The 26,707-nt window shown below is 31.3% G+C and overlaps 1 protein-coding gene and 1 long non-coding RNA gene across 2 annotated transcripts; one reads left to right on the top strand and one right to left on the bottom strand.

Annotated features, from left to right (window-relative positions):
* LOC105319592 (uncharacterized) lies at nucleotides 1-1,824 on the bottom strand. The gene is made up of 5 exons (XR_010710520.1): nucleotides 1,725-1,824; nucleotides 949-1,015; nucleotides 650-787; nucleotides 373-451; nucleotides 1-96 (listed from the first exon to the last, which is right to left on the bottom strand). It is a non-coding gene; the product is annotated as an uncharacterized lncRNA (long non-coding RNA).
* Nucleotides 1,825-2,174: 350 nt separating this feature from the next.
* On the top strand, nucleotides 2,175-16,768 carry LOC117683436 (uncharacterized). The gene is made up of 9 exons (XM_066073614.1): nucleotides 2,175-2,183; nucleotides 2,281-2,364; nucleotides 2,817-2,981; nucleotides 3,229-3,364; nucleotides 13,363-13,458; nucleotides 14,211-14,350; nucleotides 14,922-15,013; nucleotides 16,064-16,148; nucleotides 16,551-16,768. Exons 1-9 carry the CDS (start codon nucleotides 2,175-2,177, stop codon nucleotides 16,740-16,742), a joined length of 999 nt encoding a protein of 332 aa, XP_065929686.1. The 3' UTR covers nucleotides 16,743-16,768.
* Nucleotides 16,769-26,707: the final 9,939 nt, after the last annotated feature.

The raw sequence follows: 26,707 nt of genomic DNA, 5'->3' as shown, positions 1-26,707 counted from the left end.
TAAAAATACATATCATTTTTATTGTTGCAAATATCATATAGACAAGTTTGTTATTCTCCTGTGAATGGTTCTCACTCACTGCAGCTTTAATAGTTTCTGGAAAAAGAAACAGAGAATGAAACACTTTTTAAGATGCTTTACAAGTTTATAATTGCCTCAGTTGTTCCATTATTAAAATAAAAGTTTGAAGAGTATCAAGATCAAGTTGCAAATACAACATGAGTTAAGTTTTTTCATTCTATTCCTTAAGTAAATTTTGTTGAATACTTACATCATTGTAAGTTCTGGGGAGAGAGAGAGAGAGAGAGAGAGAGAGAGAGAGAGAGAGAGAGAGAGAGAGAGAGAGAGAGAGAGAAATTAATAACTATATACCTGCATTAATCCCACTTTTTGTCCAACTTCTTTTTCGATGTGCTGTTTATCATTTCACAAGTCAAGTCTAAACTTCTGTCTAAAATATTAATACAAATGCAAGTAACCACCATCAGACCTTTTAAAAATTTTCAAATTAAGAAGTGGAAAACCATTAATATATTTGTGTTATTTTTACAAAGTGAGATTTTAAAATCTTACAAAAAATCATTAGAACTAAGAACATTTTATAATTAGAATCAATCATACAGTCAGAGCCATGTTTGAATTTAATTACCATAACTTGTATAGCAAATGTTGTGCAGATATCTTTGAGCTCAGGACGAATATCTGGATCCTGGATCTTTCATCACTTCATCGTCTTCAGACTGCATCCAAGAAATCTTACAAACCTCTGCACTACTACATCCATTTGCTACAAATTATAATACTCTGTCAAACAGTGTTACTCATTACTAGTATTTGATATTCATAGAACCTAATTAACTTTACTACAATAATATTACAAGTTTAAAAAATATACATTATGCTGCAGTTTTGAAGAAATGTAAGACATTTTTATAATTATGTACTTACTTCTTCATAATTTCTGACACTGTGTTATTTGATGCCATCTGTGATGTGTCCACTAGTCACTGCATTCCTAAAATAAAAACACTTTTTGCAATTAGCATGTAATAAAAATTACACTATAAATATTGATAAAGATTTTTTTAAAAGAAAAATGAATTGAATTGATATAAATATTTCAATGAAAAGATATAAATCATTGTACAATTTGTGTTGACACAAAATAATTCATTAGGAATTTCCCTGTGGAATTGTAAAGACTTTTTTTCATTAATAACTGATTTAAAACAGCAATATGACATACTCGTTGCTTTGCAATGAGCTTTGCTCTAGTTTTGGGGGCTACTTTCACTTTCCAAGTTTTTAAATGCGTCTGATCTTAATATATTTTTCAAATCTACATTTTTATGCTTGTTTACTATTAAACTTGTAAGGTCTAAATAAACTATAGACAGTAAGCTGTTGAGTTGTAGCTTTGTGTGAAGAAATTTACAGACGTAACCTTTTCTGAGATGTTCTACATTCTCTCATTCGTAAACATGGTAATTACTGTATGATTTATTCACTGTATTTTAAAACACTTTCAACAGCCTTAGAGGTTCAATTATAGAGCTGGTTTTAAAAAAGTTTAACAACAATGATGACCGTCGGTTGTTGACATTACATTATTTTATACAGTATGGTTTTTCAATCCGAATTTTCTAGAAGAACACAACTATGCCCGTAGATTGACTCATTGCCACTATATAATTTTAAATAGGTAAATGAAAACGCATTTTTACCTTATAAGTACAAGTTAAAATCCATCCTGGAGATTGATCTTCTGCCTCCGTGACGTAAAATATGACGTGTGTTTATGAACACTAAATTTAATACCGATTCAGGCTTAAATCTGGATTTGTTAACGAAACACTTCATATGAAAAAATTGCATGGCTAATGTTGATTATATAAGTTGTTTATACACGTATTCATTACTACATATGTAAACATTTAAGCCAACAAACATGTTTAATCAACATAACGCAAATTGAAAACATATGCTGATCATATGTTTTAAACAAACATATGTTCAAAATATGTTAAACATACGTTGAACATATGATTACCACAAATATATGTTCAACATATGTTTTGAGTCTGTAATATATTTAATGTTTTTTTCAAACATATGTTAACAATATATTTCAAACATATGTTCAACATACTGTGAAAAATTCATATGTTTAACGTATGTTCAACGTATGTTCAACATATGTTACTCGAAACATATGTTGAACATATGTAGCAATTTTACCTGTATATGTCTAGATACATGGTGTTTGTCTTCATTTTGTAGGCTTTGGAAGAACTTGGACTAGTCAGTCAGATTAAAAGATTTGCCGGAGCTAGCGCAGGCGCAATGACAGCTTCCCTTTTGGCCGTGGGATACGATTCGAAAGATCTCCAAGGCTTTTTAAATCAAGATTTGAGTTGTAAAATAATGATACAAGAACATTGTGTTAATTAATCATTTATCTTAATATAACAAACAGTTTAAAATTGTCATACAGGTTCAACATTTAAAAAAATATATATAACAAATAATATCATATTGAATCCGTGTAAAATTTGACTGAAGTCATTTTCAACGAAAAGAACTATCAACAATTTATTATAGCAAAAACAGTTTTTCATATATACATTATGTACATGTACCAATCATTCGTGAAATACTCATCATAAGCTTATTCCTTTCCATGATTCATTTGTTGCATCAACGATGCAAGATTTTGAGTCTTTACACGTGGTCTTCTTCCTTACCTCTCGATAGGATAAGACATACCCTGTACTCCTGTTTTTTTTTATTATTACACATTTGACTGAATATTATAGTTTTATAACATATTTTTGTCAGATGCCAAGTTTGGAATACTTAGTCTTCTGCCAAATCTATTGACCGGATACGGTTGGAATCCAGCTGCTAGACTCTACAACTGGTTCGGGGAACTGTTGGAAAAGAAGATGGGCAACAAAGACGTAACCTTTTATGAGGTTCTTGTTTCTTGTTATCATCAATTGTCCATCAGATTTTACATCAAACTTGTTATTCAAATTTAATTATAAAGTGGGACGTCTCAAATACGACGGGAAACACCTATTTCCAACAAGTTTAATAAACAGTAGTAAAATCAGAGCAGACATGGCTAAACGTGCTAGTAAATTCTTTGAATTCGTCTTTATTGTAAACTGTTGCATTTTTCTTTTGCCATACCAACATCTCATGAATGCATATTTGATTTTCAAGCATTATAAAAAGACTGGACTAGAGCTTTGTATCATTGTGACTAATGTTAACTATATGACAGAAGAATATTGTCACGTAAAGACTACACCAGATATGCCTATCAGATTAGCCGTTCGGATGTCTATGGCAATACCAGGTAACATAATGACGTTTTGGACCTTTTTTTGTTTTTATTCAGTGGTCGAATCTAATGATTAAGTGGTACAAGGTAAATAAATAATTTATTTTCCATAATAAGATGTTCGAAACATTCTGTTCATTGAAGAAAACCTACCAAAGAACACTTTTTTTCAATATATATCTATAATCATAATTGCAATTGAAGGGATCTCAGAATAGCCATACCAAGTGTTGGACTGACTGATTATGAACAACCATGCTTTATTATTATTTCGTCATAATTTTTTTAATATGCTTTTACAACCATACATTATCTATATTAAAATCATATTCAATATATATATTAGTTATTCATTACGTGTTAAAGAGTATGAAAAGATATGTGATAGATAGATAGATAGATAGATAGATAGATAGATAGATAGATAGATAGATAGATAGATAGATAGATAGATAGATAGATAGATAGATAGATAGATACTTTTTTACAATAACAAGTTCATATTTTTTTTCTCTAGCAACTCATATTCAGAAGCAAGTGTATTACCGCATTGAGTTTCTTGCTGAAAATTAAAGGGGAAGGAAAGTCAAAAACATAATTTATTTATTTTAATAAAGTGGTGTAAATTATCACATGTGGTCATGCTGTTTTTAAAAAAAAATACGTAATTAAGCTTTAATGAACGTCTGAAGTTGGAGAAATCGTATTTACTGGAGGCTGACATGATGTAGAACTCTTTTGTATTAAAAACAAAAAAAAAATAATTATTTTGACGTCACACCATCTATTCCGGTTTGATTTACATATACAAATGAATATACACAGTGTTCTGATTATGCCTTTCTGTTACTCAAATACTCGACTAAACAAAATTGATAATGTTTGAGTTCACACGTCAATCTAAAGAATGAATACATGTATCATTGTGTGTATAAATATATGCATTTTCATAAGTAAATGACAGCTGTTAATCTGCTATCATTCAAAGTTGAAAACGACCTCGATTAAATTTTTTATTCCAAGTCAAGTTCTTCGCTAACTGAATAAATGTTATAATTGTAATCGGGATGTTTAAAATTCATTCTTTAAAGTCGGATAGATAGATAGATAGATAGATAGATAGATAGATAGATAGATAGATAGATAGATAGATAGATAGATAGATAGATAGATATAGTACAGGCAACGCGGATCCCGTATTGGCCCGCGTTACCGTCACGGTATTTTTATCGTTCCCGCGATACACCATCGCGGTTTTTGATCGCGGTATGGATTGCGACCGTGATGACACCGCGACGGTGTGATTTACCGTTCTTCCTGCTGCTGCTTGTTGTTGTTACTTTACCTGTACTGTACATTACAGGCAATGCGGGTCGCGTAATTCCACGTCAAATATGCGACTTCAGATTTAAGCATAACAGCTGCATTGTAAAATAATTGTGGTCCATATTATTATAAAATTCATAAATTATATTTATGAAATAGAATTTCATGAAATCGGAAACTACATGTACATTTGAATTACAACATAACATGATTATTACGCTGTTAAATTTTGTGATGTGTAAATAAGAACACATATCTTTGTATTTGACGTGCTTATTTCAGTTATTATTTCTATTAGTTGATAATCCTGTTTTTATAACAATCTTTAAATTAAATATTTTCATTAGATGAACTCGTATCATTGCAGAGCAATTTCATCTTCTCATTTTATAAGTTGACACGCATAGCACCGTAAACTGTCAATACATGTGTATGTTTTAAATTGAGAAATGAACAGATGTCGGGAATCAACTAACAAATCTATTTTTCCATTCAATAATAAAATTATCATTCTTATATAAAGTTGGTGCTGCGTTAAAGCACATGGAATCATAACGTGTTATGTCAGTATGCATTTCCTGTGTATACATATAAAGTTTAAGTCACGATTATTTTCTGTGTATACATGTAGTGATTAACAATCTCAGGGTAGAAAACGACATGCCCTTGAGGGTTTTCACACCTATTCACGACAAAAGAAAAAGTATATATCTCGTACGGCTTCGTCTAATCGCACAACAGTACACCTTACAGAGAGAGAGAGAGAGAGAGAGAGAGAGAGAGAGAGAGAGAGAGAGAGAGAGAGAGAGAGAGAGAGAGAGAGAGAGAGAGAGAGAGAGCGTTTAGGTGTAATTTAACGTACACCAATGTGAAATATACTAATATCCAATACTAAATATTCATAAAATTAGTATTCATAAAAGAATATGGTACACTCTTATTGAATTCATCATGCAATTTCAGTCCACGTGCTGCACCTGTTAATCAAATCAACCCGCCAGCTCTACCACGTGTTCCCTCCATGATAAAGTCTCGTTCTATTAGTTTTATTTTTGATAAAGAAAAAAAGAAGTATGTCTAACAGTTAAGTTTTTTTACAATGTTCGTGATGCATGATATACTGTGTTCGGAAAGTTTAATTCGTTGTGTTTTTTCTCTATCTCTCTTTTAGTTTATATTGGAGGTTTTTTGCGGGAAGGAACATCTTAAACACGTTTAGCGGTTAAAGAACGCAGTAAAATGAATCAATCATTTGATATAACTATCAGTAAAATTGTATGATATGCATGTAGAATTCTTGTAGGTGAACAGTGCAGGACAGCTGGTTTCCCAATTACTTTACAAATTCCGCATTCCTATATTTCATACAAGTCTTTTCAGATCACATGTTTGTGAGCGTAACAATACAAATGACTAAAATTCGTTGAGGTAAGATTTAAATTTATTGATATAAAGTTTATGTCAAGAAGTTGGTTTGTACAATGTCCATGTAATTTTATGAAAAACTAATGTTGACAAATTTTAGGAGTGATCAATCAAACTTCGATTTTTTAAAAAATCAATACATGTACTTCAATGTTCGACTAATATTTTTCTATTTATTTTCCAAAGCAAATGTGTCGAAAACGTGCTTATGAGAAGAAAAAGATCCATTTTACAAGAATTCGGCGATGAAAAATTAGACGACATAATTTTGCTGTGTCTGAGATAATCTCGTACTATTAATTTCCAAAGTAGAATTTCAATTTTTATCCTTTTAATTAATTGATTTTTGTGGGAAACAACACTATTAAATGTAAATACTAGTGTATATTCTAGACCCATGATATTCACAATCAATATGTTATTAGGTATAATGCATTTCACCTTATGATCCTCAAATGATGAAGTAGTACTTTAGCTGCTTGTATAGTTTCATTCGTGTTTCTTGTAGAATAACTAACTTAGAATATGGTTCAATTTCAGATTTTAAAGTTGTCAGAAGGCCTTTTAAGTTTATTGACCGTTAATGAAAATGGGGAACGTCTTGGGGAAAAAATCGAAACGGACCCAGGAGATATTCAATACAAAGAAATTTTGGAGGCTAGAAAGCGTTATCTTGACGAACAGTTCATACAAGATGTCGAAGACGAACTAGAAAAAGCGACACCTGATGACACTGGAAACACAGGTCATTTTTTTTTTTGCTTTTTTAGATAGTGTTAACTATTCATTTTACATGTATTAACTACCCTTAACACACATTATAATTACAGGTTAATACATAAAGCCGAAAATAAAAAAAAATAGAGGCGGTCAGCCTCCTTACGTATTATACAATAAAATATGTCCATGATTTATCTTAATATATAAACTGAAAAATCTACTTATCATTTAATGGAGAAACTTCACAATAAAATGATCTTGTCCCTTTTCTGTTTTGTTTGTTGTTGTTGAAGTGCTAATCTGTTTTTTCTAACTTTGTTTTAAAAATTATATTCCTCAACCCACTGCTATTTTCATGTGTTCTGGTTTTTTTAGGTGTCAATCGCAAATCGCCATCTATTTTAAACGAGATTGAAATAAAAGCCATGAGTATTTATCCCAAAGACCATAGTTACCCTTTTGAGAACCTTGTTTTTGAAGGAGGTGGTGCCAAGGGATATGCGAACTCAGGCGCTATCAAGGTACAAGAATATATTGTGAATTTGCATTGCAACACTATTCTTATGGTGTATCAACATTTTTGCCTTGCCCAGTTGTTATTCAAAAGGATATGGACATGTTTCTCAGACCCATCAGACAACGCTTTAAAAGATATAATGACTTAAAACTAATAATTTACCAAATATAGAATTTTTACCAATTTCAACATATTTTATGTATCAGATGAAAAGTGGAATAAAGCGTTGGACGGACCAACACATGGAAATTGAGTTCCATATAGCCACACAGCGCAGGGAACTAAAAAAAAACCTGCAGCTTGGCATAAATCATGAGCCATTGGCTCTCTGTGAAATCTGATGTCTTCAAGAATCATATTTTAAGATGCGCTCTTTAAAAGTGCATATTTCATACTACAGACATCGAATAATTTCAAACTATATTTTTTTGTCAGTGTGTCAATCCTACTATAACCTTTTTAGATAGCAATTGCAATCGCGTGACACTCAAATTAATGTCCGAAACTGTTTGGTTTTATTTTTTACATGTGTAAGTCCTGAATGTACGAAAGCCGAGAAGGATCATTCGAGATTCGAGATTCGAAATACGAGATTCGAAATACGAGATTCGAGATTCGAAATTCGAGATTCAATATCTAAATTAACCAATCAAATCATGGATCTGAAACCTGTATCCTAGCAACATCAAACTGTTCTAAATAAAGATCATTCGTACATGCTCTTTCCTACAAATAAATGTCTTAATAGCTCTTAAAGAGTGGTTATAAAATGGTTAAATCAACATTGATGAATTAACCCCACACAGTATAAACAATTAAATTAGAAATAACACTGTGTGCTTTGCGAATCTAAGTGGTTTTTGTTTGCCCTGTATGTATTTCCCCCCCGAACAATTTTAACCCGAAGTGTATTCGCCCCAACTGTGTAAAAATTGGCTCGCGAAGAAAGATCTGTTTAATCTAAATGTTTTAGCTATGAAACGAAACTCAATGAAATAATCGACATGTCAAAATATAGGTTATGATAAAGTTTTAAACCATAGAAGATATAATGATTTACAACCTCAAAGACAAAACTCCAGATAAGAATAGTGTATTGTAGGTTATGGCAATCCCATTGTCGATATGAGAGAGAGAGAGAGAGAGAGAGAGAGAGAGAGAGAGAGAGAGAGAGAGAGAGAGAGAGAGAGACAGACAGACAGACAGACAGACAGACAGACAGACAGACAGACAGACAGAGTTTTGTAGTGTCAAATTCAGTTTGATTTAGAATTTGAAATTGATTTGATTTGTTACAAGCATATATAGACAATAATTAAGCCTCTAAAACGAGAAAAGAGAGGAGGTAGCTAGGGTAGGGCAGACCAACTAGCAAGCTTTAATTTTAACGGTGTTAGCGCACCTGTGATTTACATCAACTCTCTCTCTCTCTCTCTCTCTCTCTCTCTCTCTCTCTCTCTCTCTCTCTCTCTCTCTCTCTCTCTCATCACCTAGCATTTCCTTTTCCGTGAGGGGGTTTGGGGTATTTGTGATGTCTTACATTAGCTAGCGAAAATGATAGAAAAAAAACATGAAATTTTCTTTAAATTGTGTGTGGATGTTGTACGCCAATAATCTGTTTTCAGTATATACATTTCAAGAGGGGGGGGGGGGGGGGGCTATATAGTCCTAATTTATTTTTCTGTCCCCATGCACTTTGTTTTCTCTTCGTTTTTTTATTTGGCTCGGCAAATTAATATAAAACTTTCTGTGTAGCTCCATAACGATGCACTGTATATAAATTATGAGTAGTTTTACTTTTGATAAACAGGAACATATCCGTACTTGATTTTTAATTTGACTCTTATAATCGGATTTAATATTCCAATAATTATAGGGTAGGAAAGAGTAGACGGGACTTTTTTGCACATATCCTACTGTACCATTCATTCAACACAGGTATTAGAACTAATCGAGTTCGACTTGCTTTCCCTTTCTTTCATCCACTGGATTTAAAGCTATTAATTTTTGAAAATATTTTGAATTTATGGGCTGATTTTATATAAATAAGAGCTGCGCTGGTGCATATATTTACCCAAATGGACCAAAATATAACCAAATGAATCTAAAAATTTTGACAAAATTAGTTTTAAACGTACGACTCTTTTTCAATTCTAATCGGGTATGTCCTTTAGAAAAATATTGAACCACACATTTTAGCAAATAAAACGACAATTGTTTCATTTTTTTATGGGGAGGGAGGTGGTGCCGGTACAGGACATGTATTGCTTGTGGCAGTTGTGCTATACTCTCATTTGTTATAATAGGTAATACTACATATTGATATAAAATGAAAGTTTCCAATTACACTGTACATAGATTCTATCACGCATTTTGACCCGTGCGATAGTTTAAAACAAAATTCAAAGCATTTAATATAATTCAACCGATCATTTTTGAAATTTAATTTTCTGGATCCCCGCCTGATACGTCCGCCTTCTTGTATATTAGAATTACATGTACGTTGACCATATGTACACATTAACTTAATCGGCTATGTTATGGGACGATAACATTTTCTATCAATGTTTTTGCAGGATATGTAACAAATAAGAGCCTATTTGTGGGTTTTTGCACTGATTATTTGAGATAATTTGCCGCCATCTTTTATGCATTCCACACACCACTCACAGTTTCTTTATTTGGTGTTCTGTTTGTATGTTTTGGTAAATTTGCACCACTCACCCCTTGTAGCTTCATCCTGATTACATTTTACCTGGCTAAGTGTACTGTAGTAGTATATTAAATACACACATCTTTGTTTGCAGTGCTTATTTACATCTTTAGAGATTTACTTATGTAATGTGAACAAATTGGCACCCTATCATCCCTACCTTTAATTGTAGAGAGTAGGCATCCTTCTATATTGAAAACAATTCCAAAAGTAAGACTCATAATAAGTTGTTTACTGAGGAAAAGGGAAAAAAATGTATTTATTAATAATTCCGTATGATGTGATAATATCTCAATGATTTGTTTATAATCATAGTACTAGTGTATCACTGTATGCATACATAAAATCGATTAGTAATGCTTATATTTATAAGTGAAACAGGACAGATTCTTTATATCTAGATTATTTAGATACATGTACTAATCTTCATGCGGGGATCTAGAAAGGAGGGGGTCAGGGGATCTGGACCCCCTCCTCGGGAAAATTGGAGCTTATTAAATTTACATAGTAAATTTTTTTAAAATTGGCCTAGGACCCCCTACAGAAAAAATTAGGTCCGCTTATGAAGTTCTCTACCATAACCGCATTTTTACACAAAAGGGGTGAATAAACCCGGGTTTTAAACTAATTACTGGTGGTGAAATACCTTAGGGTTCAAACGCATCAGGTGAAAATGCACCAGGGCAAACAAAATCACTTAGATCCGCGAAGTACACTGCATTATTACTAGTCTACTTAGATATTCTGTGTAAAAGTAAATACAAATAATTATTTAGTTAGGTAGGGAGAAGTGAACATAGCATTTATTTGTATATAAGAGCATGTACGTATGATTTTTATTTAGAACAGTTTAATGTCGCTAGGATACATATTTTCAGATCCTTGATTTGATTGGTTAATTTAGATATTGAATCTCGAATTTCGAATCTCGAATCTCGTATTTCGAATCTCGTATTTCGAATCTCGAATCTCGAATCTCGAATGATCCTTCTCGGCTTTCGTATGAATGGGTTTTAATGTCTTGTAAACGAATAGATGATGACATAATTCGTGAATTCTTTCATATGATGAATATTTGATTTAATTCTTCTTATTTCAGTTGTCATTGTAAAAAAGTATAACATCTGTTTTGAGATACTGTGTCAGTTTAACAACAGAAAAAACAAGAATAATAGAGATACTGTAGTTAAAAAAGATATAATGCTTTAATCTGTTCAGAGATGCAGCAGGTGATCAAAACATCTTTAACCTTGCTCATAGCTATAGTTATGATGCACGTATACGACGTAACATATTAAATAGGCCCCGACTAACCCCTGTGTAACGATCTACTTGAGTAGATCTAAGATTTTTTTCTAAATGAGAATGATAAAAAAAATTGTTGGTGTATTTTATCTAATAGTATGTCAATAACACAAGCATATACCAATATTGAATGAGCTTTTTTAAATTGCACTGTGCTGCATTAAATATTTGTACATGCAGGATGTTTGTCTTCCTTTCGTAGGCTTTGGAGGAACTTGGACTAGTCAGTCAGATCAGAAGATTTGCTGGAGTTAGCGCAGGCGCAATTTCAGCTTCCCTTTTGGCCGTAGGTAAGATGTGGAAGAAACCCAAGACTTAATGGGTCAAGATTTATCTTCAATAGTATTAGATAAAAAGAGATACACATGTATATTAACTATCGAATATTTTCTCCATGCCTTAAAAAAGAATTGATGTAAGAACATTTTGTAATTAATCATTAGTTTTGATGTTACAGATATTTCAAAGTTGTCACAGATTCAATATTCTAGACAAATATCAAATGATAATATGGGAGATCTATTCGTCTTCCTTACCTAACGATTGGATATGATATGTCATGTTCCCCTAATTTTCTAGGACACGTTATAGTTTTATAGAATATATTTGTCAGATGCCAAGTGTGGATTACTTAGTCTTCTGCCGAATCTACTGACTGGATACGGATGGATTCCTGGTAATAGATTCTACAACTGGTTCGGGGAACTGTTGGAAAAAAAGATGGGCAACAAAGACGTAACTTTTGACGAGGTTCTTTGCTTTTGTTTTCATCAAGTGTACATAATTGAATATTAAACTTGTGTTTTAAATAATTCAAGACGTCACAAATACGACGAGGAACTGCAATTCCAACAAGTTTTAATTTACCAAAGTAGTAAACCAAATGTAAAATTTATTAATAAAAAAAAAAACACGGCTCAAAATAATATTTCTTGTGTTTAGTTTGAACTGTAGCATTTTTCTTTCATTATTATTTCTAAGTATATAAATATATACAAAACTAACATTTCATTATAAATATATATAAATTTTTTAAAGCATTTTTATTATTATGGTTTCTGAATATATATATTTTTTAAGCATTATAGAAAGACTGGGCTAGAGCTTTGTATCATTGTGACTAATGTTAACCTTATGAGAGAGGAATATTGTCACGTAAAGACTAAACCGTCTATGTCCATCAGAACTGCCGTACGGATGTCTATTGCACTACCAGGTAATATTCAGTATAATGTCATTCACTGTATTTTTTTTATTTTTTTTTTTTGATCGTTGTGATGATAGATATGAATTTAAAAGAATTAAAATTCGATTGTTTTCTTTTAACATTTAAGAGTTAGAAAGGGGGTGTTGATGATGATATTATGGCACAAGGAAAATAATATTGTTTTCATAAAAAAAACGTTTGAAACATTCAGAGATTAGAAGAAAATATGTAGAAGAACAGTTTTTTAAAATATATTTATGATCATAACACTTTATGGGATTTCCAAATAACAACACCAAGTGTTGGAATTATTACAACTGATTTTGAACGATCGTGCTTAATTATTCGGTTATATTTTTCAATATCGTTTCATCCATATGATCTTTATGTTGTTTTATTCAATATATATATATGTGAAAGAATATGACAATAAGATTAATTATTATTAAGAAAGAAAGAAAGAAAGAAAGATAGATAGGTAGATAGATAGATAGATAGAGATAAAAAATAGATAGATAGATAGATAGATAGATAGATAGATAGATAGATAGATAGATAGATAGATAGATAGATAGATAGATAGATAGATAGATAGATAGATAGATAGATAGATAGATAAATAGATGGATAGATAGACGTATTTTCTTAAGCAGATGTATTACCCTATGGAGCTTCTTTATAGAAATGAAGAAATTGCGAAAAGCCTTTAAAACAGATACAATAATAAAATTCATAAAAATCCAGTATGCTTGTACATGTGGTTACAAGTATTCAAATTAATTATCATTTTTGTGTTAAAGGGCTCTTTCAACCAACACATTACACATGCAACGGAGAAACAAACGCGTATGTTGACGGCGGATTAATTTGTAACTATCCCATCCACTGCTTCGACGGTGAGTTGGTTTACATAGATTCCATTAACACACGTTGTACGGTAAGAATGTAGGTAAATCATAAAGCTGTTATTTAAACACTGCTTGAAAATAATGCCTAGGTTGAGATAGAATAGAACATATGCTTGTAATCCTGAGAGAGTTGATAATTCTGTATAAGTAAAAAGTACCTATTGATCACTTAATAAGAATAAACACAGAAAAAGTTATTATCATAGCAATCCGTGAAACAATTTAGGTTATTACTCCATATAAATCATGTTTTTCTTTAAACTAATAATCATTTATTCATATTAGAGTTGTACTATATATTCCAAGAGTATTGTATAGTGACTCCAGTATCGCTACTTTAAAAACATACAATAGATTAATTATCATGGTGATTCCTGTATTCATATATTTTAGTAAACAATGCATGGCATTTATTAAAAATGATAACGGCTTCAATTACTCTTCCGACAAGTGTTTACTGTAGATACCTTATTTTACGCCAGTACTTAATTCAACGATTCAACGGTTTAGCATCAAATAGCGAGAATATGATAACGCGAACACAGAATTTTTATCATAATTCAAAATAGTTTAAATGTGTATAAAGATTAAAGCGAGATTTTAAAATCAGCGAGATAAGATTATCAAGATTTTGCGTGAATATTAATTTCTTGCGTCTAATTAGGAATTCACAGTACATAAAACAAATCATATCATAGAACAGCGATAAAGCAGTTATAATTCAGGTACTTTACTTACAGGATGGTTGCTCTCGATAGATTCAAAAGATAGTTTCTTAGAAAAACTCAAACCATTAGATGATCTACAAAAATTATTAGACCAACGGCAAAGGTTTGCCCTTGACCAGAAAGACCAAGCAAAGACGTTGGACTTTGTACTGGTATGAACTGTTGACATACTTCATTTCTAGTTTCATGTTCTATAATTGCAAAAAAAAAAAAAAAAAAATTAAGCTTATCATATTTTTTATAAAACCAAATGTATACCATTTCGCATTATTTTTTTCACATTAAAGGAATCATTTATCCCTTCAAAAAATAAACGCTTAACCTAGAACTATTAAACACAAACACACACTTGTTCAAGATGCTCTGTAGTGTTATTCCTCAAATCAAAACTTTTGAAAATCAGGATATACATTAATAAAAACTGTATTTATTGATTTATAAACATTTGTTTTAAATTTTCGCATTTATCTCAATATTTCACATATTTTTTGAAACCAATATACCAGGTATCTCTATCAAAAAACAAGCAAAACAAATAAAACACGTATATAAAAACCCAATTAAAACGAACACTCCAAAACTAAAACGTTGAGAACGTTTATAGAAAAAAAGCCACGACAGTCTTTCTACTAGCATATTTCAAATGGTATGTACGTCTATATATAATTTTTGGCATTTCTAATGATCATTTGTTTTTCATTTATCTTTTTTCTTGTGCTCTAGTACGCCGACTCTGAGACAGATATGTTCAGATTTATGTGTGAGAAGAGAAAAGGTGTTCAACTTGATCCAATTCCCAACACTAAACTAGGGAGGTAAGAACGGAAGGCATTTTAAAATAACATGCATTTATCACTGGTATCTAGGGATGTCAACGAGTACCCGGTTAACCGGGTACTCGATTGAACGTCCGAGTATCGAATACTAAAATCAATAATCGGTTACTCGGAACTATATTTTTTAATATTTCTAAGTTTATTTAATAATGCATTAAAATATCGGTTTTAAAACTTAAAATGTCCATTGCATTTGTACATACAGTAATTAGGATTTCTTACGCCTCTAAATGACCGTTATCGCCTGTGGCAGTGTTTATATAGTAATTATCGTGACCAAGCACCTGTTACCTTTTCTCACCTTTGGCTGTCTTTAATCCTTATTTTGGCTTACTTTAATGATTTGTTTTCACTGAACATCGTTGATATAGTCTATTATATAAATTAGATAGCACACAGTAGAGAAATTGAACAGACCTAAAATGCCGCCCCCGACTTCAAAGGTCTGGAAATACGAAGTGCTCATAATTCTTACAACAGAAACACACTTACGGGGAAACCTCCCATTAGATCATGGGGTTTTATTTCTATAAAAGTGACCAAGGTTTTACAGTTTTAAATGTACTTGTTCATATTTATTTACACTTTTACCGAGTACCCGGGTACTCGATCGGAAAAACGTCCGAGTAACCGAGTACTAAAAATTGACCGATTTGACATCCTTACTGGTATCCCTAATTATATAAAGACTCAGTTAATCTATTGTAAATGAAGCTGTATAGAAAGATATAGGAAAATATTAATATTATTATGTTAGATAATGCATGTAGTTTGAAGCTTGGGAAATTATTTCTCAAAACTTAAAGTGAAATCTGATGGCTTTTATGTTGACCATGAAGTATCTTCAATTTTGTATCCAAAAGATTCATGTAAGTCTAATATGCTAAAACAGAAACAGATTCTTTTTATTAATTATTTGGAACTTGCCTTGCACATTAAAATAGCATTTTTTAAGTGCATGCCATTGAACCTAATGTTAGCAAGTTTCCCATGTATATTTCAGGTTTGTTATGCGATTCAATGTTACAGGATAAAACTTAAACAAAAAAAGGATCAAGAAAAGGCTAAGAGAGAAAACAGACGAGTTGTTATGGCAGTGGATGAATTTTTGAAAGTGAATTGCAATATTGTCTATAATTAAGGAATGTATAACATATGAATTGACACAATTAGGAATGAATATTCCACTTTAATCGAGATTCAATAAGATTCAAGAGAAGATTGCATTGGCTTCTGTTGCATAATGCTTAAAGTTAAAGCAATATAGTCCAAGGATAAATAGAGGTCTAGCAAGCAATTGCTGATACTCGGAATCAACGGTTCCATTGATTTTTAACAGTATATCACTATAATTAGGCCACTAAAAAGGTATATTTGAAGGACATAAAATAACTTATAATAAACCAAAAATACCGAAATATATCAACTTAACATATCTCTACATGAAAACAGAACTTTGACAACAAATAAATAAAACATAATTTTATGCAAAGTATACAGTCATTTTTATTTTGAGGTTTTGAAGAAACACAATTTGGATAAAAACCACACCATTTACAGGACAGAGCTAGAAGCTGCTTTTATATCTGTAAGTACAAACTATCACAATGTACTCTTGAGTGTTAGAAATTTCACTTTAATAAAGATTCATTTTCATGTATACTCTCAACAACAAAAGCCACGAAAATTGGTTACTAGCGAGTATTGATGAAACTAGATTACGTTTTAAACAGTTTTAACTTTCTTTTAACGCAGATACCCTCTAAGGGAAACACTCATTATCATATTGTTTTAGTTTTCAATCTTGATGAACATATCTTTTTTCATAAACTGAAATTATATATTCCGTTAATTTTTGTAGGAGAAATTTTCTACGACAAGCTGTGAAATTCTTTTTGGAAAAGATTGCACAGTTCAGAATGCCTTTGATCTTCTGGACAGAGAAAAATCTGGCGAGGTTGGAAAATTAAATGTTTCCCGATATTTTTTTTTGAAAAGTGCAAGGTATTTTCAGACACATATATAGAGTAATTTAGTATTGATTCAAAATTTTAAAAAAATATATCAGAACAGTTTTAAAATCCTAAATAACGCTGTTTGACGAATTTGGAATGTTCAATACAAAATATGACCAAACAATATATTAAATAGCAAAGAGGTATCATAGCAAGTTTCAGGAATTTACACTGATTTCTTATTACAGATAGACTTTCGGGAGTTATTAAACTTTATGCATGGCACAGGTGTACAACTAATTGAGCGTTTTTTTGGCTAGCAGAGGAAAAACGTTGATGGTTTTTTTTTACTTCTTTGGAACGATTCAAAGCGCCTTTAAAACAAACGTTCAACGGGCATTTGTCAGTGTAAGGTCCTCTTCAGGTTACCTTCACATTTGGGTCATACTGTGGGATCATTAGAATTCGTGGTGGCTCAATTTTTGTGGTATTCGTGGGTAGCCCTCGCCCATGAATTAACATCCTCAACGAAAACTAATTATAAAAGATTTAGTTTACCTACTTAAACTAAAAACTGAAACATCCATGAAATTACATCCCCATAAATAAGCAAAAAACCCACAATCCACGAAAATTGGCCCCCACGAAATAAAATGATTCTGCAGTATACATGCTGATTACAATTATGATTATATTCTGATATTATATAGTGAAATAATGTGTACAGTGTTATTTTCACATCGTGTTTTTTTCGTCCTTCTTCACTTACAAACGATTTTACCCCATCATGAATTCGCCCGGGTAAACTCGTGATAAAAGAGAGATCGTTTGAGACATTGGAATTCACTCAGTCTTAAAATCGGCCGTTGAAAAGGCCGCTGACAAGAAGGCAAAAGCGGTGAAATAAACCAGTGGCAAATGTTTCCCTATATACAGCAGATATTACCAATATTGTCCGACAATTTATCCACAAACCCCGCGTCTTATGCTTTTTAAATAAAACTTGCCTTATTTAGAACTTCAAACATGTTGATTGATTCGAAATTTATAATTCATCTTTGATTTACAGCCTCGAGACTTTGATAGAACTGTTGGCGTTAATACTGGCCACGTGGGACTCACTGATTTTAATTTGGAAGAAGATATGAGATTTGTTATTGATGTTAGTTGATTTCGACTAAGAAAATATTCATTTGGTTTCCTTAACCTTGTGAATGAAATATTTTGGGTTCAAGCTACTTAAATTGGAAGATTTCCCATGAAATCACAGTAAAGCGATTAAACTTTTTAATTTTTTTTTGCAAAAACGAAACAAATCATATAAGCGATTTTACTTGTATATCCTACTAGTAGACCCTAACTTGCTCGATTGTTATATATACTCCCGTGGCAGTTGAGCGATAGAGACTAATATGGGCTCTTAATGCTTTTATGAATTCACGTCAGCTTTAAGTTACATTTAATCATCAAACATACAGAACATTAATCTATTAATCATTTTTACAGCAAGGTTACAAATCGACAATGACTTTTTTGAAATACTTTGCCGCCAAAGAAGAACTTCTAAAGAATGCTGACGAATCACTTCAAAAACGAATCCAGTCTAAATCTAGCACTTTGGAATATGAAGTCAAAGATTAGGATGCAATTGAAAACGACACACATGATGACTTCATTAAGGGAACCGAGTTAGATGCTATGGATGGTACCGTTGCTAACGCTCATAATATGGGTCATAATAGTGTGGAAAATAAAGAAGGATTCATTTGACTGGCTTTTATTTACCCAAAAACGATTTTAGGTTTCGGATGACGTTTACTCATTTAGAAAAGTTCGCTATTTAGATAATTATTTCAATATCTACCCGATTTTTACGGGTATGATTTATTTCTGGTTATATTACCTTATTTGATTGGCTTAAGATATGCATTTATATCGCATAACAAAACTTTTAACTACTTCACAATAAGACACTCCTAAGCCCCTGTTCCAGGGGCCATGGATTTAGGTAGATAGTTTCATGAATAGCATAACCATATGCATGCATTCAGTGTTTCCCTAACATGTGTGGGAGTAAAGAAGAATATTATTTGAAACTTGACATTTTAATGCCTATTTGGCCCCGTCTATGACGCCCGGGGTAGTAAAGCCATGCTTTTTACAATTAAGATTCCTCTTACCATAAAAATACTTCACACCAAAATGGCATTCATTTGCGTTGTAGTTTTGAAATTAAAACTGTTAAATTGTTAACAGACGACGCACGACGATGGACGAAGACTAACTGGAATAGATAACATGAGTGACTTAGATGACATAAAACAAACTAGATTTAATAAACATTAATAATCTTTGAAAATCTAATTGAGAGAGAAAACCATAAACATGAAATGTATAATGTCGATCTAACATGATAGCATAAAATGTGTGCAGTTAATTGTTGAACTGTTTATTCATTGTGTTCAAATCTCTATTATTAAACAAATATTTATATCGCAAAATTGTGCATTATCTCTTAATGTAATTGAAAATCAAACTTTCTTTTTATTAATGGGGATGTTTGGCAATCTTATATGTTCACATTTGAATAAAAATGTAACATTTCTTTAATTGACTTTTAAAAAAAGAAAACAGATCAAAGCCGGTTGTCAAAGTAATTAAAAAGCAATGAATTTGAAATTTTACGTGTTTTTTTTTAATGCAAATTGCCTATACAAGACCAGAATAATGCAATTTTAATCACTTAGAACAGCTTTACAACTGCACAGCTTGAGAATTATCTTGAAGACTTAAAAATTGGTACAATATATAAAAGGGGTTGATTTGTGTCCACTGAAGAACCATTTGTTGAGAAAAAGATTGAATCTTGCACGTTAATGATGTAGCTTTGTCTCAAAATATGGTACCTCATTTTTATCAGTCGGCATGGGGTCTATATTTAGAACAAAACAAATTCAGTCCATACTTATAACTCCTGTTTCCATGAAGGTATATTGACGTTGTATGTTCATAGAGAAATTGATGTCAATTCAAAAGAGTCATTGTTGAATACGACACATTTCTTTATACTAGTTCCAATTTCTTTTTTAGTTCTATAAATCAAAATTATTTTTGAAGTGGGGCAAAGGTATAAAAATATTTGTCGTAACTAAGGAAAAAAATTACATATATTTTTCACTTCAAATATTTCTTCAATGTACCTCCATAGACACAAAAATATATCTCGTGCCAACTGATAGTTTCTGAGACTCATTTTAAGAATAAGGTACCGTATTTTGAGACAAAGCTAGAACTTAAATGGACGACCTTTTTCTCAACAGATGGTTGTACGTAGGTTTTCGGAGATTATTGAGACAGTTCATATATATTTTTTTCTAAGTGACGGATGTTATTGAAGTTTAGGCATAGACTTTGAGCAAACCCAAACATATTATTATAAAAGTAGTATTTAAAAATAATAAGGATTTTATGTTTGACAGTACATCAAATAGTCGATTGCTGGTGATAAGTATAAACGTTAATTGTCTACATAGAAATTTTCTGTAGACCTTGATTCGAAAAAAGAAATTGTACTCTCATTAATTTTGGCTAACCTTCGCGGAAGTTTCAATTTTGTTTGAGTTAAGATACGGAAATGGTGTAAGTCTATTAACTAAGACTTTAACAGTTTGACTACGACGGAATATTGAATTTTGACGTGAAGGCGGTGCACAAGTATACTTTAAATTATTGAGAATCTTGAAATGGGATTTATTTGGCCCAATCAATTACTTAAACAAAAATTTTTAGGTGGAAAGAGACCATAAGTTTTAGTTTAAAAGGCTATCTGATTGATAAAAGTAGATTGAAAATATTGGGACTTTATCACAAGTACCAAAAACACACCAACGAACGTAAACTTTTGTAAAAAATCTCATGTTTTGTTCACAAAAAAAACATAATTAAGAGGAGACGGAAATTGTAAAGCTTACTTTCTAAAGTGAAATCAATAATTGAGAAATTAAGAATATTCCAAGTTTTATAAATAAAGGTACTTTGACGAACAATTCATAGCATAAATGGCTTTACATATTATATTTCTTGTTTTATTATAATCTACGTGTACAAAGAATCCAACAATGACAATTTTCAAAGCAATAGTAAAATTTAAACATATGCTTGTCATATTCTAAGCATGTTTTACTTTTACTGAAGAACATTTTAAAGGGGCATAATCACGATTTTAGTCAAAAATTTTGAATGTTGAAGTGAAAATTCCAGTTTTAGACCTAAAAGAAATGTGTTTAACGTTAGAAACTGTTTATTTATGCTTAAAATGAATAAGAAGATAGACAAATCAGCTTCAATTTTTTTTCCTGGTATATTAAAACAATGTAAACAAAAACAGGACACGAGCCTTAAAATTAACAAAATAATTTTTATATTTTGATCCTAGATTTCCAGTTTTTTTTTTAAGCTGATCTATCTCTCTCTTTCTCTTCTAATTCGTTTAAGCATGAATTAATGATTTCTAGCGTTTATCACATTCATTTTAGAACAGAACCTGGAATTTCCAATTCAACATTCAAAATGTAGACAAAACCATGACGTAAGCTCTGTTTACACGACAAAGAATCGTAGTTCAGTATCTAGATCTCGCTTAAAACACGACAACCGACATTCAAGTTTTGGTTGAAAATTGAAAATTTCATAATGAAGCACGGCAAGCATTAAACACGGAAAAATAATTTTTTACCGATATCCTTAAGCCTACTGACTATGCCCCTTTAAAACGATTAAAAACATGGACTGACTATGAAGGTGCGTGTTTGGTTAGTCTGTTTTCTTTTGGAGTTACACGTTCGCCTTAAAGAACATTTCTAATTTAACCATATCCATAAACTTTAATTTAAAAGTATGGGATATATGAATCCCAAAAAAATGCGTGCAGCATCTTCAGCGGCTTACTTGTGATCGAACTTTACATTTACACAAAAAAATTAACAAAATAATGTTTATATTTTGAGACCTAGAAGTCCTGTTAAAGCTGAACACCGCTCGTAAATAGGCACCGTCACACAGATACCTGGTATATAAACCCTTTGATTTCGTTACACCCGATTGCACACCTGAACCTCGTGGCCGACATGTAGTATTCCTTTCGTGGTCTTTAGATTTTATGCATTTTTTCCTAACTTATGTTCATTTTCTGTTCGTAAATAATGCATTGACCAATTTATTTGATGTAAGTATTCTTCTGGCTTCAAAAAGGTGCGTAAAATTTGAGAATTTCATCGCGACCGAGTAACACGGCGAGGCAAAATGTACGTCCACACAGGTGAGACCTCTACAGCAAAGTACTTTGAACTGTTTAGAGGTCTGTCCCTTATATAAGGGTTGTAGGGACAGCAGTGATAAAAGAGAAATATGGCGGACAGTGGCTATTTACGAGCGGTGTTCAGCTTTAATGTTACACAAAATATTGTTATACAACAGCTCTATAGAAATCAAGTACTTTAAGGATATGTGAACCTGACAAAAACAAGTTCATTGCGCAACGCGAACTGTCGTCTGGCGACAAGCAATCGTATTTCACATCGACGGTTTATTTGCTTAATTTAAGGTTTAAAACAGTGATATCAAATGTGTAAGTTTATGAATTTGCATAAAATATAACTTATATCAACATTTACATCAAAAGGTTTTACTTTTTTAATCATTTACAAACTTAAAGTTTACGACATACTTGCGCCGATTTCCGGTAATTTCCCAAATCTCGATGTAAACAACAAGTCGGAATGACAAAAACTGATGGATATTATTAGTGTATTACGAATATTGCGAACACAAACTGATGTCGGGTGTCATAAAAAGGGAATGAAAAAAAGGACGAGACCATACACCAGTTCCCTGTGATCTAAACCTTCCATTTGCAAGCAGTAAGCATGGTAGGTGTCTTATCATGACATGTGCTATATTGTATTATGTTAACGTTACAGATTATTATGCTCGTATATTATCCACGTGAAAACAATATCGCCTAGCCTATATGCAGAATAGCTACACAATAATCCTAATTTGTTCAAACATAAAAATTATTCATTGTTAATTCAGTCAGTGTTTGTAATTAAAATAATCACAATTTTAGTTCGAATTTTCTTAAATGAAATTAACCATCTGATGATAAATGGTAAGGTTGACCGCATAGTGGGCCCTGAGTTTACTCTAGCATATGACAAGCTTATTTACCAACATTTACTCACAAAATATTTTTAGTCTAACACTTTCATGCACATTAGCTTGAACAGTATATTTGTAAGGAATAGGTTATATGTTTGTATTGATGATTTTTTTAAGCACATACTGGCGTGCGACCAGTTCTCGCCGAGTACCATTTCTCGCCAGTACATTGTGACGTCAGTTTTCGTCTATAATTTTATGTGTTGATAAAATGACGTCACAATGTACTGGCTAGAAATGGTACTCGGCGAGAACTGGTCACACGCCAGTATAGTTCATAACATGAAGAATTAATCTTTTATTCATTATCAATAACTGATAAAGTTGATTCTCTGTACTGTGAAAACATTTGAACAGCTGACTGATATTCACCTTTATTGAACTGTAAAAATCAAAGTACAGTTAAAGGAAAAATTAGTATACTCACTTCATGGTTTATCGGTTGATAGAATTGCTCACATCATATTTAGATTTCATGTGCTGGGTTCATTATTGTTACAAATTCTTATTTTTTTCCCATTATTTTCAAATCATTAAAACGCAAGATTTCTAAATACACACAGTTATATAAGATATGAAATTGTCAAGTTAAGTAACATTAATATAAATTTTCAAGATTAGAATAAAATGTTGACAAGTTTCACCTGATATCAAATTTTTATATAGAATAATCCATTTATATAAGGTTCTGTCTGTCTATGTTGCATACACTTTCATGATATGCCTAAATGAATTTTATATATTTCTTAAAATCATCCTTTCATATAACTCCTTCTTATATGTTATAAGTAATAGTACCAGTAATATCAGGTTTTTTTTAATACAGACTTTTCAAACCTCCAAGAGATGAGAACATCACTGGTATGTGTTAACGAGGTCATTCCTAATACAAGACACAATGCGGAAAAATATAAGACTAATGTAAAGAACTGAAACCATGAGTGATGAAGAGAAGAGCTGATAATCAGATTATTGTCTCTGTTATGTTCATCCTGATAAAGCCTTTCCCGATTGATGCCCTGGATCATTTATTTGGTAATTTAAGGATGACTATTTATTTCAACATTTATGATATAATATTAAGACAATTAATAAGCAGCACAACATATCCTGAAACATGAAACTGGACCAAACCAGTGATAATCTACCATTTATGATTTATTACATTTACTTGGATTTGAAAACCATTTCTGAAACTCCAAAAGTCATGAATAATTTGGACATATAATGCATACAATTAAGAATTAGTATTGTAAAAGCATATATATTATGATAATGCATATGCTATAAGAAATACAATTGATAGATATCAATTCAAAAGGTGTTTATACTGACCAAGTGCAGTAATGAAGTTTGTAATGGCTACGGTATATTCTGTTCATGTGGAGAAACTGGTTTTTAAAATATATGTCTTATGTTTATAATTATGTTTAATTTGATGATTGCATAGTATATCAAATCATCATTTCTGTCTATTAGTGTCTGTCTGTCCATCCATTTATCTGTATGAAGTCTGTTTTATTTTATAACCCTGATGAGGTTACTGATGTAGATCAAGTTGAGATCATCATTATGACACTTATATACAACAAGCCTCACAGAAAATATCAGTCCTCTTAAGTTACAGAGTTTTTGAATGAGTTATGAATGTATGGTTGAGTAAAATTTTTATTTTAAATATTTTTTGAAATGATTTTTGTGAATAAGAATATTTTTGTTATATTTAACTTATCCTTATCTATATTTTTATCATTTTTGCTTGAAAAAAATATACATATCCTAGTTAGGCCACACCAATATAATTTCTTGCTTGTCGGACATTAAGTGGAAAAGGGTACAAGCGGGTTAGCGATAAAAAAATAAGATTATTTTTTGTAGCCAAATTTTGAGGCGGTCCATAATGATATGATTTGTAAAGTTTTCTTTAAACACGAGCATGCAGGATCCGATAAAAAAGAAATTTAATTGGTGTGGCCTTCCACATTTTCTATATTTTAGTTCAAATTGAGGCTGAACCATTGTAATATATTACCCTGCATAATCATTCTGATAAAGTCTCAATCATACATTATAAATAGCATTAAGACCAATATGGGGACCAAGGAAGGGTTCAAAGTTCAAAGGAATTATAGGATTGCATACAATCATGTATATACATAAGGACAAATCATAAATCATTTCAGAATCTGCAGTGTTGTTTAGTCCAATCAGATAATATGATTTAAAGAATTATCATGATTAAGTATCAAATTTCATTTTATACCTGTAATCATTTGAAAGATTCTCCTATTTTCCGACACCCATTTTAATGCAATACCTTACAAATCAGACAAAACTTTTAAAGATTGATAGAGGAAATTCAAATTAATTACAATCAGTATATGATTTTTATGAAACCTGTGATTTATTTGGTTTGATTGTATTTTAAATCTATTAACAAAGGCTTAATAAAGATTGTGTGTATTAAAGTGTTCATGCATGTTTTTCTTTTTTGTGTACAGAGACTAGAGTTTCTTGATTATATCAGATGCACAACTATGACACTCTGTTAATTACCATTAAAATAAACTCTTTAGGAAGTGAAAAAATTGTTAAATTAAAGAATCATTTTCTCTTTATATGATTGGTTTTTAGAAATACTACCATTTATGGCAGTGTTGACTTTCATGAAGCGCGCAGAGTAATTTTTTGTAAAAGTCAGATCAGAGGAAATTCGGATTTTCAGCCTTTTTAATTCAATTAGTTGTAGTATTTACAACACAACTCCTTTAATTTTGTTCGACAAGAACTTATGCAGGTTCACAGTATAACTAGTTGAAAGAAATCGCCATTTAAAACTGAATTATACGTCTTTTTTTAACAGCATGTAGGGTTTGTAGCATCTATTTCAATAGAGGTCAGAGGAAATTCAGACGTTATTACCTTTTTTTCTAATTCACGAACATGCCAATTATTGATTACTAATTTTTTGCTATTTATCATTTCTTCAAAATTACATTAAAAAAATAAGAGTGTAATTATAGGAAATTGTATTTTTTCTAGCTCGGGTCACGTCAAAAAATGTCACTTTTTTAGTGATCAGAGGAAATTCAAACTAAAATAGCGGATTAAATAAAAGGAATTCTTATAATCCATTTTCAGATAAATAGAGTATTTTATTAACCTTTTTAATATTTTGGTGAGAAAAGTTTTCTAGTTAATTGTAAATATGTCTTTAATGACATTTTAAATTTGCATTTAAGGTTTTTTGTCTCGTTCTAATTTTTTGAACATGGGTAAGTTTAAAGGTCGTTGCCATGGAAACGAACTCACGAACATATGCGTAAAATGTTTTTTTTAACAAAAACAAATGGATTAGAGTCTGTTTAAACAATTTTTTCAAATATTCAATTAGTTTCATGTCAGGTTCACATGTCCTTAAGTGGGTTTGCACTGAAATAACTTTAAAAAGTACAAAACTTTTATAAGGTGGTTTTGAAAAAGATGAACGAAGATTTTT

The sequence above is a fragment of the Magallana gigas genome, chromosome 10 (genome assembly GCF_963853765.1).
Source record: "Magallana gigas chromosome 10, xbMagGiga1.1, whole genome shotgun sequence".
In the NCBI taxonomy this organism is placed as follows: domain Eukaryota; kingdom Metazoa; phylum Mollusca; class Bivalvia; order Ostreida; family Ostreidae; genus Magallana; species Magallana gigas.
Note: the sequence above shows the minus strand (reverse complement) of the source record. Positions and strands in the feature narration are given on the sequence as shown.

What these genes read in the sequence shown, in the direction of transcription:
- LOC117683436 (XM_066073614.1), top strand. An exon ending in TGACAGCTTCCCTTTTGGCC is followed by an intron (nt 2,365 to 2,816) that starts GTGGGATACGAT and finishes TGAATATTATAG; the next exon opens with TTTTATAACATATTTTTGTC. An exon ending in TCCCATCCACTGCTTCGACG is followed by an intron (nt 13,459 to 14,210) that starts GTGAGTTGGTTT and finishes CTTTACTTACAG; the next exon opens with GATGGTTGCTCTCGATAGAT.